Here is a 14,332-nt window from a genome sequence, read left to right as displayed (position 1 = left end):
CACTGACAGGCTCCGATTATTCTTTTTTTAAGTGTTTGGCAACATTATGGAAAGGATCCCTACAGAGATAGAGCCTTTTGTTAAAGAGTAAGATCCTTTTTGTGTAACCAAAAAAAGCCACAAAATCGGCATCGCCAAATCCACCAGACTCCATTTAAATAAACAGTAATTTTAACATGTATAAAGCCAGCATATTTTCACATCTAACTGGGTGAATTAAAGGTTTATTTCAATCAAACCAGAGTTGGTGATTGTTGGAACAGTGGAAGGATGAACCAAGATGGGTTTTGTGAATTTTATTTTGTTTCTATCGACTCTAAGTGATCCGCGTTTTACGATTATAAAATTACTGTTTATTTAAATGGAGTCTGGTGGGTTTGGTGATGGAGATTTCAGGGCTGTTTCTGGTCAAACAAAAAGGATCTTACTCTTTAACGAAAAGGTCTATCTCTGTAGGGATCCTTTGTGTTGTGTTGTCAGACACTTGTAATAACAATCTGAGTCTCTCAGTGGCAAAAACAAGCACTTTCAGAGGACATAAATTGACAGTGCACACATGCTCAGAGTCGCAGCCCGCAGCCATCGCGCTCTCTTTCAACACTGGACCAGTTTAAAAAATTGTTGTACACATTCGTCCCTTTGACATAAAAATATGAGAAAAAGCGTCCATGTTGGAAAATATTGAGGTTTCCATTTAAATAAAATGGTCTGAGAATGAACTAGTGTTCACCTCATGGCTGTAATGAATGGTACTGTTAGTTCTGGGGGGTCAAAAGCCTAAAAGGTCCGGACCCACTAATTTACAGGGAGTGTTAAATCTTGAGTTACTTTGACCACTTGCAGCCAGTAGAGGGAGCCAGTCCAGTAGGAGAGACTGCAGCTCCTACAGGAGGAAGGAATGGAGGAAGTAAAACCTGAGAGGTTATTAAGATGGTGAAAAGTGTTAAAAGAAGTTACTATGTTCAGACGCAGTAGAGAAAATGAAAGAGAAGAGCATGTGCAGACAGATGTCACTGCGGGAAACAAACCTCAGCCGATGTCTTGTGCATGTCTAGCATCTGGTTTTTAAGCTCCTGGGAGTAGCTGTCAAAGGAGCTGAGTTACTGGAGCTCTATAATTCCAAAACCTTCACATCTGGAGTTTAATAAATGCTAAAACAAACCATATGAGTGTTTAGAATAAACCCAAAGGCCACAAAGAAAAAGAACGTGATAGAAATGACAGGAAGTCAAAATAAAAGGAGAAAAATAATCAAAGCCTGATCACAGATCCACTCACAGTTTACCACAGCATGCAGAGCTGAGAGCACAACACAACACTGAACGCTGTTGTGACATTTTATTAGGATGAAAACATGCTCGAGCAAAAATTAACAGCAACAACCATCACACGATGTGAAGCTCCGGCATGGAATGAACAAAACAAGCAAACTGTACGATAATCACGGACATGCTGAGCTAAAGTTTTGACTAAATACATATTTCACATCCTATTGCTCTATAAACAATCATTTTGTCTCAGTGTAGATTCTATTTAAATGCTAAGGAAGGAAGATCTGGTGTTAGGAGTTAATATCATGTACAACAGGACAGAGTTTCTGGACTGAGATGGGATGTAGACGCAGGATGTCTGTGCAGCAGTAAAGGCTCTAACAGAAACACTAAAAGCTCTCCTTCGTTCTGTGCTTTGGGAATAAGATGTGCTGCTACTGAGGTTTGCAGTAACGCCTGTGCTCTGAGAGGAATTCCTAACGCTGAAATCCTAGCTGTGGACTGACTCGAAAGAAAAAGCAGAGGAGAGCACCTTGGGTGGTTGCTATGGTTGACCAACAGAGACAATAGAGACTGAGATCGAGTCTGACACGCATCAGACATGGGAGCCGGCTGCAGAGTTGGTACCTGCTTGCCCGGCCCCCTTGGCGTGCCCGTCTTCCTCTGTCGCATGGGTGACAGCCTGAGCGGGGGAGGGGCTAGAGTGCCGCTGGCGTCTCATGAAGGGGAACACACTGAGAGGAAGGAGAGAAGGAAAGGAAGAGTGTTAGAGGATGATGTACTGAAGTTAAAGGAAAGTAAAAGTGGTGATTAAAGTGAAATGTTACCTCTTCTTTGTCTCCTGGGGGACGACAGCTTTGGCCAGCATGTTCTTGTACAGATCAGACTTGAGGTATCTTGGATAGGAGTCCTGTATATGCAAACACACACACACACAAACACACACCATTACCAGTGTTTGCCACAGAATTAGAATCTATGCTCACCAGCCACTTTATTAGGTACACCTGTTCAGCTGCTTGTTAATGCAAATAGCCTATCAGCCAATCATGTGGCAGCACCTCAATGCATTTATGAATGTAGACATGGTGAAGACGACCTGTTGAAGTCCAAACCGAGCATCAGAATGTGGAAGTAATGTGATTTGAGTGACTTTGAACGTGGCATGGTTGATGCCAGAGGTCAGAGGAGAATGTCGCAGGTGCCTTTTTGTAATTATTTTTAATGAGAATGAAGCTTTTTGCTTGCTGTTTTTGCGTTGCGGCATGCCTTGCGTTTCTTCACTCCAGGTGCCTGGCATTTTTGCCGTAGCACTCTGAACTCCTCAAGCTGAAAAAACTTCAACTCAGAGCGGAAAATGCCCCACGTCCCATCTTTTTGTGTCATCTTTTTTCAATGATTTGAGAGGCAGGCCTTCTGTGGTGGTCGATAATGGAGGAGAAACTTGTTGTAGCGGTTGCTGGATACCTAGAGCTATATGTGCCAATGATAGACAGTAGGTTGTCAAACTGCCCCCAAGTCATCCTAGACTATGCCTGGAAACGGCCATCATCGAGGAGAAGCTCCTGGACCAACTGGTGGTACTCCCCATGATCCACCCCCTTTTTTAGGGTCTCATGTACCCACGCAGATCTGTTTCCCTGTGACCAACAAACTATCTGCTGACTACTTGCTACAGCAAGTGCCCTCAACAATAAAAATGGGCAGCAAGCGTTTTTTTTTTTTTTACTGGTGGGATTCAATTTTTTAAAAAGGCAGCGCTTTTTGCAACCTGCAGAATTGTTATAAGGATTGTCTTGTCTTTCCACACCCAAACTTTTAAATATCAGTGTGTCAGAGGTCAAACCTTCTTCATGAGAAAGTAGATGTGCATTTGTGCGTCGTCCATGACAAAACGATGTGGGTGTCTGATCCCCTCCAGAGTTTTATCCATCGTCTTACTGTCGATGTTGACCCAGCGGGCAGCTCCAGGAGCCAGGAAGTTTCTGAACCACACACACAAAAGAGTGTCAGTCACCTGACAGAAAATATAAGAGTGTCTGTGTGCGTGTCGTACACTTACTTGTAGATCTCCTCAACTTTCTCAATGATTCTGGAACTTTCTCCGTGTCTAACCTCCTCACAGGCCTGCCAGAAACACAGGTTCTCCGCTAGCAGAGAGAGACAGACAATGAGGTGTTGGGTATAAATGGAGCCAAATTACACCACAAACAATTGCAGACTTTTTATAGCATGGCTGGCCTCTGTGGAAAACCTTGCCCCCTGGCAATACTTAATATGTCCACATGGATGAACAAATCTCTTTCCTGCTTTATGTCTCTGTTCTCCTTCCTTATCTCCTCTTTCCATCCTCTCAACCAACCATAACATTAAATTGATCTTTGTTCCACTACCTCAGTCCCTCCATCTCTCACCGCTGGGATTAGAGAGTGTCATTAGAGCAGGTAATGGAATTCTGAATGCTAATGAAAGCAAGAATCAATTTAAGATGATTGTCCAATGATAATTACATTCATGTTTCTCTCTTTATTATCTTAATAAGCTTACATAATTCTGTTTGCAGCATCTAATTACCAATTTATACCATGTGATTGTGATTTAATCATCTCACTTCCTTTGACCGAGTTGGGACCGATTAGCAAACCCTTATCATCAAATGTTTATAAGGGACAGTTCACCCCAAAATCAAAAACACAGATTTATCCTCTTACCTGTAGTGCTATTTGTCAGTCTAGATTGTTTTGGTGTGAGTTGCTGAGTGTTGGAAATATCAGCCGTAGAGATGTCTGCCTTCTCTCCAATATAATGGAACTACATGGCACTCAGCTTGTGGTGCTCAAAGTGACAAATACATTTGAAAAACTCAACATCAATGTCTCTTTCCAGAAATCATGACCTGGTTACTCAAGATAATCCACAGACCTTGTTGTGAGCAGTTTCACGTAGGAACTATTTTCTTTCTACCAAACTACACCCGCCAACTGTATCTCCACGCAGAGGGAAGAGTGCGTCTACTCATGGACGAGAGGCTCGTGCTCTTGACAGTTTGAGATGTAAACATTAATGAATTTGAGGAAAAAGACCTTTAGAGGTCATAGTACAGTGGCCACAAGGATACATGACAGAGCCCATTGGCCTTCTAAACTGGGAGCACATGCTGTCCAGAGTAAGAAATACACAGAAAAGCTTGGGGACACTTTTATTTTGTAGCCAACAAGGGAACAAAAACAAGCATACCCAACTACACTCTGCAGGAGGACAAGAATAATATGTCACAAAAACTGCAGTACTCATTGCTAACTAGCATACATAGTTAGCAACGGACAGTACTCAGAACTTGGATTAATTTATGAAGAACTCTTTTGATTCTTTTGATCGGTGGACCCATACAGACTAAAGGAATTAAGACAATTGAGGACTGGATGGATATTCAGACTTAAGGGCCACTTCAGCGTTTTTTTTTTGTTTTTTTTTTGTTTTTTTTTTAACGTCTCTCTTGTTTACCATGCTGGTAAATCTGAATGCATTACACTTTGTTGCTCACTGTTTCCATGAATTGAGCTTGAGTATTGAATTGTGGAGAATCTAATGTGTTCACACCAAATGCAGTTTGAATTTTCGCGTCACGTCACTCATGCAAGTTTGAACGCTAGAATATTTTGTGTTGACTCGCTTGATGAGCACGAACAACTCACGTCGTACATACGTGAAATCTCTGAATCGATAAATGAACTTCTGCCTGTACGTCCTTGGTGTCGTATGTTCCTGGAGGATCTCAATGCGGATTGGCTATCAAATTAGTCGCTGAAGTTTTTCTGTATGTATGACGTGAAATCACAAACTTAACTTCATTCGTGATGCTTAATTCACATATTTTGCGTCATTTGTGTCGCATCCATTGTGCTGCCAGCTGGGAATTCGCATCTAATTGTGTCTTTACATTGACTTTACATGTTTTATTCGTGCCCGGTATGAACACAACATAACAGAGCTAATGATTTGTAGCTAGCTCAGTGGTGCTATGTGAGCTAGCAGTAGATGCAAACTTCCTTTTGTGCGGTGATATGGTTGGCAGGTGTAGTTCAGTAGAAAGAAAATAGTTCCTACATGAAACTGCTCACAACAAGGTCTGTGGATTATCTTGAGTAACCAGGTCATGATTTCTGGAAAGACACACTGATGTTGAGTTTTTCAAATGTATTTTTTTGGCGCTTTGAGCACCACAAGCTGAGTGCTATCTAGTTTCATTATACTGGAGAGAAGACAGACATCTCTACAGCTGATATCTTTAACACTCTGCAACTCACAGCAAAGGTAAGAGGAAACATGACTGATTTAGGGTGAACTGTCCTTTAGCATTTGTATTTTGTATATATTCCAACACTGCAGTCACTCTTCTTTACCACTAAACTCTTTCTCCAGGTAGGTCATGAACTCCCGCCTCCCCATGGCGTCATTGAGAAGCTCCATGAAGCTGAAGCTCCAACGTTCCACTCGAAGACGTGTCGGTGTAGGCACCCTGCACACACAAACAATTAACAGACATGTTAAGAGATGCTACAAGAAAATCTGAAACCAGCTGAACTAAATGACTTCCTGTGAACTAGAGTGGACTGCACTGTGTGTTTGTTACAGTGTGTGTATCTGTGTGTATTTCCTCACATTTCAGAATTCATTGTCCAGTGTGCCGTGTCATCAGAGATCCAGGGGTTACTGGGAAGGCAGCCTTGCATAATGGGGTCGTGGTTCTGGTACTGCTCGCTGTATTTCAGAAAACTGCACATACACACACAAAGGCAGTTGAATGCACACACAAACACACACACAGCATTATTGTATTAGTGCTGCAGATCATAAGAGTTAATGGCCACTAATTCCAACTTGCCTCAGGAAGCGTCCATTAGTGGCTCTTTCAGTGGGAGCACTAAGCCTTATGTGCATGTGTGCATGTGCGTGCTTGGGACGCAGAGTTCGGTCCAGGCACTGCATGTCTGTTAGCCCTTGTGTGCATGTTTACATGTGCATGTGTGTGTGTCTGCAGCATCATCACACTGACACATACCCCTCTAGGCAGATGGATGACTTTACACGGTTTCTTCCAAGGGCCCTTCGACAGGTATCAATCTGTGAACAAAGGCAAAAAGCACGATGTAAACACAAACAAATAGAGCAATTATATGCACCCAATGTATTTTAAGTGAGGGTATTTAAATTATACATGATGTTTACCTCACTTTTGTAGTACTCGCTGTTCTAGTGCTGTTGAGAGAAACACAGTGACATCACTCAGGGTCACATTATAACTGCATTATACATGTATACAGTCATATCAGTAGTAAAAGGCAGCTTTCTGGTGTTTATATGTGTTATATATTTAATTATTGTCAAAGATGGATATTTTTCTGGGCTGTTGCTTATTAGAAATTGTTCTAATTAGTCGTATCTTCCACTACTATTGCAAATTTATTTTTTTTTGTGATATTATGGGTATTGCAATAACATATATTGTGATCTATAGCCTATAGTTCGGCTTTAGCTTCTAACTATCTTTGTCTTTTTAACCTGTTGTTGCTGCTGAGTCAGTTTGACATCCTGGATATATCCTTCAAACACAGACTGTAGACCCCTCTGTCTGCTTCTCTCTGGAATCACTCTTTCATTTTTCCAGAAATATGATATTTCCTCAGGGAGTGCAGTTAGATAGTTAGTTAGAATTGATAAATATAAAAATATTGTAATGAACTGTAATTGCCCATAGTATAGCACAGCTCACTTGGACACTTACTTTGAAACAATCCGAGCAGCGAGAAAGAGAAAAAACGATAAAACAAAAGAGAGAAGAGACAGATAGCAGACGTGTTATGACATTATATTTTTTTTAGAGGCAAATAAACAGTAAAACAGAAGGTGAGGAGTGATTTCACTGACCAGTGTTACTCGTGCACTGAAGTTATTTGGTCTGTCCAGACCCATGTCCAACACATTATGTGCCCCAGGCTGAAAATACACACACACGCACACAATAATAACTAAGTGTTTTGTGTGTGCGTGTGTGTGTGTGTGTGTGTGTGTGTGTGTGTGCGTATGTGTGAGCACTTATCCTTCCCTGAGCTTTCCACTCCACTGGCTCTGATTTTTATTACTCAAGTTTCTCTTTCTTTTTCTCCACGTCCTCGTCCCTAATTCATAAGGGCAAGACAAGATGGCGTCCTTCCTCCAAACCCTTGTCCTCTGCTTCACCCTCTCCTCTCCCCCACAGTACCTCCACTCTTCCCTTGATCCCTTTCCTCTGTCTCTTCCTGTTTCCCCCTACTTAGTCCCTATTGCTCTCTACCTCTGTCTGTCTGAGAATCAAATGGGCTGCTGTGATGTTAAGGCAACATAAAGAAAGTGGAATATGATGATAACTGTTTCTATTCCTCACTGTCTCTCTGTCTCTATGTTTTCCTGTTGTCAGCTCAGGCTTTTACCAGATGGGCTGAATATTTCATGTAGGAGGCAGAAGGGACTGTGAGTGAACATTAGTGGGACCTCTGACTGTTGTAGATACTGTAATACATACATGTTTCTATCATTGTTTAGTAAAGTATAGTATTTTATTATAATCCAACACACTAGAGAACACTATAGTATAGTAGAATAAAACTGTAGTACAGTATAGTGTAGAGCCATATAAATAATATAGCATGGTATAGTAGAGAACACTATACTGTGGAACAGCAGAGTATAAAACAGTACTGTACTATACAGAGTAGCATGAGATAGTATAATATTCTCATCCAACACAGAAAAGAACCTTATATTGTAGAACAGTATGAAAGAGTATTGTGTAGTGTAGTACATTGAGGTTTAGTGTAGTACAGTATAGAGTAATAAAATATTGTAAAGTATAGTGTAGACTAGAATAGTGTAGTATATTCCAGCCCAACACAGTTTAGAACACTGTGGTGTAGAGCAGTATAGTATGGTACAGTATCGAATTGTATAGAGTTGTATAAGATAGTGTCATGTACTATAGTATATATTCTAATCAGTAGAGAACAGTGTAATGTAGTATATATTCTTGAGAACATTATAGTATATTTTAGTAGTTAGATATGGTTAGATATTATAGTATAGCATAGCACAGTATGGTATACCTTTTTCTTCTTCTATAATATAGTAAAGTATATTGAGATTTAGTGTAGTACAGTATTGTATAGTGTAGTATAGCTTAATATAGTATCATGCAGTATAGTATAGAGTAACAAAGTACAGTATAGTATTTTTTACTACTACTTTATTTTATTATTATATTATAGTATAGTGTAGTATAGTGTGATATGGCATACGTTCTCATGATTATTATTACAGCATAGTAAGTACAGTCAGTATTGCAGTATACTATAGTATAGTGTAGTATAGTATTTTTCTTATTATATTATAGTATAGTGTAGTACAGTATTTTCTTATTATATTATAGTATAGTGTAGTATAGTATTTTTCTTATATTATAGTATAGTGTAGTATAGTGTGATATGGCATACATTCTCATGATTATTATTACAGCATAGTAAGTATAGTAAGTATTGCAGTATAGTATAGTATAGTATTTTTCTTCTTCTTCTTCTTATATTATAGTATAGTGTAGTATAGTATTTTTCTTATTATATTATAGTATAGTGTAGTACAGTATTTTCTTATTATATTATAGTATAGTGTAGTATAGTATTTTTCTTATATTATAGTATAGTGTAGTATAGTGTGATATGGCATACGTTCTCATGATTATTATTACAGCATAGTAAGTATAGTAAGTATTGCAGTATACTATAGTATAGTGTAGTATAGTATAGTATAGTATAGTATAGTATTTTTCTTATTATTATTATAGTATAGTATAGTGTAGTAAAGTGTAGTATAGTATAGTATGGTATAGTATTCTTCTTCTTCTTCTTCTTCTTATAGTATAGTATAGTGTAGTAAAGTGTAGTATAGTATAGTATGGTATAGTATTCTTCTTCTTCTTCTTCTTCTTCTTATTATTATTATTATATTATAGTATAGTGTAGTAAAGTGTAGTATAGTATGGTATAGTATTCTTCTTCTTCTTCTTCTTCTTCTTATTATTATTATTATTATATTATAGTATAGTATAGTATAGTATAGTAACCTTTTTCTTGTTCGTATAGTATAGTGTAGTGTAGTACAATATGGCATACTTTCTTCTTCTTCTTCATTGTACAGTGGTGTATAAAATAGTACAGTATACCCTCTTCACCTTCTTCAGTACAGCATAGCATAGCATAGTCTAGTATAGCAAAGTATAGTATAGTATACCTTTTTCTTCTCCTTAGTACAGTAGTGTATAATATAATATAGTACAGTATGGTATACCCCCTTCATCTTCTTAGTATAGCATGGCATGGCATGGCATGGCATGGTATGGTATAGCATAGTATAGTTTGCCTTTTTCTTTTTCTCAGTGTAGCATAGCATAGCATGGCATGGCATGGTATAATATAGTATGCCTTTTTTTTCTTCTTTGTATAGTATAGTGTAGTGTATTATGATATGGCATAGGCTACTTTCTTCTTCTTAGAACAGTGGTGTATAATGTAGTATAGTATGGTATACCCTCTTCATCTTCTTAGTATAGTATAGTATAGTATAGCATAGCATGGCATCGCATGGCATAGCATAGCATAGCATAGCATAGCATGGCATGGCATGGCATGGTATGGTATGGTATAGTATAATCTCTTCCTTTTCCCTTAGTATAGTATACTATAATAAAGTACATAATCTGACATAAACACAGTGGAGTAGAATAGGAGTGAACATACCGGGGGTCTGTTGATGAGCCAGTAGGCCTGCTCCTGACATTCTAGAACAATGCGGTCAGCCTTCCGCCTCTGTTTGGATGCTCTAAACATAAATCACACTGTAAGTTAATATCTGTGTTTGTGTTTGTGTTTGTGTGTGTGTGTGTGTGTGTGTGTGTGTGAGTGTGAGAGAGAGCATGTGTTTTTGTGTGTGTACCTGAGTTGCTCTCTGGCTTGCATCACCACAAAGTCCCAGGTGTGGTTGATTCTCTTATGTAACACACTGTACCTCTCCTAAAACAGAGGAGGAAAAAAAGATGAGGGATGAGGAAAGAAAGAAAGAGGACTAGAATTTAGAAAAGTAATAACGACGTAGGCCTGGTACCCCAGACTACTGAATAATTCATAAAAGACGCACAGGTTCTCTCACTTACTGACACACACAGACACACACTTTCCTCACCTTTTCATATTCCATCAGTTCTCCTTGTTTTCTTATGTTCTTTTTAGCCAAATAGATTGCTGATGGCATAAAGGAAGGATACAAAAACAGTCCAGAGAGAAATGAAAACAGATGTTAATAAATTTGAGCCCTGATCTGCTGCACAAATGTATGTTTTGCCCAAAACTCCTGCAAATGATTAGCAGAAATCTAAGAAGTTACATTCTAAGTGGAAGCTTTCTTTCTTTGAATTATTGGTAGTTTGTCACATTTTGTAGTGTGATGATGTGTGGAAAATGTTTGTTTTGCCTCACAAATGTATAATGTATAAATGGGCATTACTGAGATTGTTTTTGGCATTATCTCACCATAGTCCAGCTCTGAGGCAGGCCACCGAGTACTAGTCCAGAAGTATGGAGTCTGAGAAAAACAAGTGACATTTTTTACATTTCTGACCAAGGCTGAAAGTGAAGCGTGCGATGAAAAAGTGGCAGTGGAGAGTGGCAGATGGATGGGGGATTAGAAAGTGGGCTAATGGAGAAAGAGAGGGGGAACAGGAGATAACCAGTGTTACAGGTAGAATGAGAGGGTTTAGCCAAAAGTGGTACAGCATTAAAACAAGGAGGGGCGAGGCGTGGGTTTTTACAGGCACTCAAAATGAACCTACTGCATGGGGGATGACGAACTTACCTGGAAGCGGTAGGGTGACTCATCAGGCTTCAACACGAGAGATCTCGGCTCCTTGAGAGGGTAAATGTACCCGTATTTCACCAGCATGGCGCTGAGGTGCAGTGCCTCTGTGAAACACCACAGAAAAAATAATCACTGGAGTGTCACAGTTTATTTAGGTGACTGTTGGGGCTGTAAAGTAGTTTACCTGCTTTATATTAAGGCTTGCACACCTTTAGAGGATACTTCACCCCCCAAATGACCATTTGTATATCAATTACTCACCCCGTGTTATGTTGAAATTGTAAAGAAAACTTTGTTTTTCATGCATGCTGCAGATGAACGAAGAATCCAAAAACAGATACCTGGTATCTGTGGTTACTACACAGGCTAGTTAATAACATGTCGGGCAGGAAATCCAAAGTGTGGGATCATTTTGAGAAGGTGAAGGATGAACCTAAGGTGATATGTAAATTCATCTTCATTGGTCGACTACAAACATGACGTATCATCTGAAACATGAAGTAGCTACATGCCCATTAGCCACTTAGCACAATCATTACTGCTTTGCCGACAGCGTCATTAACAGGCGGCTCGCTCAGTGTGTGACGTGCACTTGTAGATAAAATATAGGCCTATATTAATGAAGGTTCATTAGTACGGTTTTGTATTTCTCTGTAATGTAGCACAGTGTTAACAATGTTACTGATACTATTCTTCCTCACACCTTCAACTCAAACCATTGTGTTGCCCCGCCCAAAATTTCTAGTTTTTTATAGTAGCATCAGTAACAAGCTAAGACACTGTTGATTAGGAAGTACTTATTTAGTTTTATAGTTGCACATTCTGAGAAAAAAAATCATACAAAAAATAAATTAAAAAAAAATCATACAGAAAAGATTTTAAAAAGACAGAAGAAGTCATACAAAAATAAATAAGAGAAAAAAACATAAAAAAGATATTAAAAAATAATACAAAAAAGAAAAAGACAACATTTTTATAGAAAAAAGATGTTAAAAATCCATACACAAAGGAAAAAGAGAAAGAAAATCATAGAAAAAAAGATGTTAAAATTGTAGAAAAAAGACAAAAACATCATACAAATAAGATATTAAAAAATGATACAAAAAGGAAAAAAATCACAGGAAAAAAGAAATAAAAGAGAAAAAAGTCAAAAAGAAAAGAGTACTGGTTTGACAGTGGGCTTTATTATCTCATGTGTGATGCCATTGTGACTTAATAATTGTTGATAATATTATGTTTTTTTTATATTCATCAGGTCCTACTGATCCCAAATATCTAGAGGAAATTAAAATTCATACCAAACAAAAGTTCAGGTCCCAGGAGGATATAGAAAACACTCATATATTATTTGATGGGACTTGAAAAGGCTGTTTCAGTAGTGATAAAGCTCTCAAAGTGAACAAACTGAATGTGAAATAAATCAGTAATTAATCAATTTGCCAGAAGGAAGTTAATTATTAAACAATGCTGTGGATTTAGTTCATCACACTTGTCTTTTTTTATTGACCTCCTGCACCCTGTCAGCGGTCTGTCTCAAATCAAGCCTTTGTCCCAGTGATGAACTGCATCATCAATCTTCAGTCTCTCCTCATTTGTTAAAGAGCCCTACTTTTATGACTGACAGCAACCAAAAAAAGCTGTGTGATGCATTTTAATCAGCTCTTAGCACTCTGTCTCCCTCCCTCGCTGACTGGCTCATCTCTTTCCTCCTCTAGTCTGCTCTGAGGCAAAAGGGACCAGCGGGCTACTCTTTATTTTCCCCAACCTCTAATTTACTTCAGGCTGGGTGAAGGCTCCTGAGGTGAAGGCCTCCACAGGGACGCTAATCAAACCCAGATCATCAGGTGAGTTAATCAAACTCGGATCCTCTGGGGCTCACCCCATTCCTGTTTACTGGAAACAGCATCCCCCCACATTGCACATCACTACCACGTCAGCTTGAGAGAAAACACCATATCCTGGCAACACGCTAGCAACGACACACAACAAGCGGGGAAAGTGGAAACACAGAATCACAGCAAACCACTAACACTAAATGTATGTATTAACACAGCTACCTACCCTCCTCACAAATGGTATATTTCTGGATCAGCCAGTCAATTATGTCATGGCCTGGAGGAGGAAAAAAAGAGAGAGACAGAAATAAAGGAGACAAGAAAAAGAGGACAAACTTCCTCCATGTACTCTGCAAAAAGCACACAGCATTCTCCCAAATTCACTGCTGCATTATGCATGACAGCTGGGACAAACACAAGCTGCACCGTGCATGTCCACACACAGATGCTAATGCACACTGACATAAAGGGACACACACACACACACACACACACACATATATATATATATATATATATATATATATATATATATATAGGCTACACACACACACCTGTCATTGCGTGTGGGATGACAGTGATGAGGAGCCTCTGGTTCCTCATCTTTATGCCCATGTCAGGGTCCTGCATGGCCACTATCACTTTCTCCATCTGTCAGGGCAACACACACAGTCACACACAGCCAACACACACACACACACACACACACACACACACACACACACACGATTTTAATAAATCCACACTATAATATGTTACATTATAAAATCAAACTACAGCAGAGTGTGTTTCAGTCTCACCTTCCGAAAGCATGTCATCTGCTCCCGGTTCCAGCCTCCTTTAGCCAGGGTGTTGATGGTCATCTTGCGGGATGCTCCGGATCACTCGACGGGACGGTGTAAAGTGCAAAACCGAAGTGGTGTCGGGAGCGCGCGGCAGAGAGTGCACCACCGTTTCCGTTTTTGTTTTTTTTTATCCCATCAGCCGCTCCGGTGCCTGCGGGCGCGCCCCTGTGTAGATTAGAAGGGATTACAGTGAGCTAAGTGATTTTCAATATGATATATAATTTATGCACAGAGGCGAAAAACAACTTGTTTATGTCTGTGTTTAAACTGATAAATTTAAACCCATGACAATGGAACTAAATATCAGCAACTTCTCAAAAATAAAACTATCACGTGGAATATACTTTATGTGATAAGGATACAAATATATTTACAAATTATATTTAAACAAGGCATTTTGTGACAGAGCAAAAACGACTGGGTAATGCAGTGTTGTAACACA

At 39.1% G+C, this 14,332-nt stretch overlaps 1 protein-coding gene across 1 annotated transcript; it reads right to left on the bottom strand.

Annotated features, from left to right (window-relative positions):
- Nucleotides 1–1,325: 1,325 nt before the first annotated feature.
- rgs11 (regulator of G protein signaling 11) lies at nt 1,326–14,046 on the bottom strand. The gene is made up of 17 exons (XM_033649883.2): nt 13,846–14,046; nt 13,600–13,696; nt 13,272–13,322; nt 11,208–11,314; nt 10,886–10,937; nt 10,539–10,597; nt 10,293–10,369; nt 10,097–10,178; nt 7,200–7,268; nt 6,501–6,524; nt 6,334–6,395; nt 5,934–6,047; nt 5,675–5,790; nt 3,334–3,421; nt 3,118–3,256; nt 2,099–2,181; nt 1,326–2,005 (listed from the first exon to the last, which is right to left on the bottom strand). Exons 1-17 carry the CDS (start codon nt 13,906–13,908, stop codon nt 1,867–1,869), a joined length of 1,422 nt encoding a protein of 473 aa, XP_033505774.1. The 5' UTR covers nt 13,909–14,046; the 3' UTR covers nt 1,326–1,866.
- Nucleotides 14,047–14,332: the final 286 nt, after the last annotated feature.

This window comes from Epinephelus lanceolatus, chromosome 12 (assembly GCF_041903045.1).
Source record: "Epinephelus lanceolatus isolate andai-2023 chromosome 12, ASM4190304v1, whole genome shotgun sequence".
Classification (NCBI taxonomy): Eukaryota; Metazoa; Chordata; class Actinopteri; order Perciformes; family Serranidae; genus Epinephelus; species Epinephelus lanceolatus.
The sequence above is the reverse complement of the archived record's forward strand: the minus strand, read 5'-3'. Positions and strand labels throughout refer to the sequence as shown.

Excerpts from the sequence above, each read along its gene's own strand:
- rgs11 (XM_033649883.2), bottom strand. The coding sequence starts at position 13,908 with ATGACCATCAACACCCTGGCTAAAGGAGGCTGGAACCGGGAGCAGATG. Across the intron at positions 13,697-13,845 it reads AGATGACATGCTTTCGGAAG|ATGGAGAAAGTGATAGTGGC; the intron begins GTGAGACTGAAA and ends TTGCCCTGACAG. Across the intron at positions 5,791-5,933 it reads TGGACAATGAATTCTGAAAT|GGTGCCTACACCGACACGTC; the intron begins GTGAGGAAATAC and ends TTGTGTGTGCAG.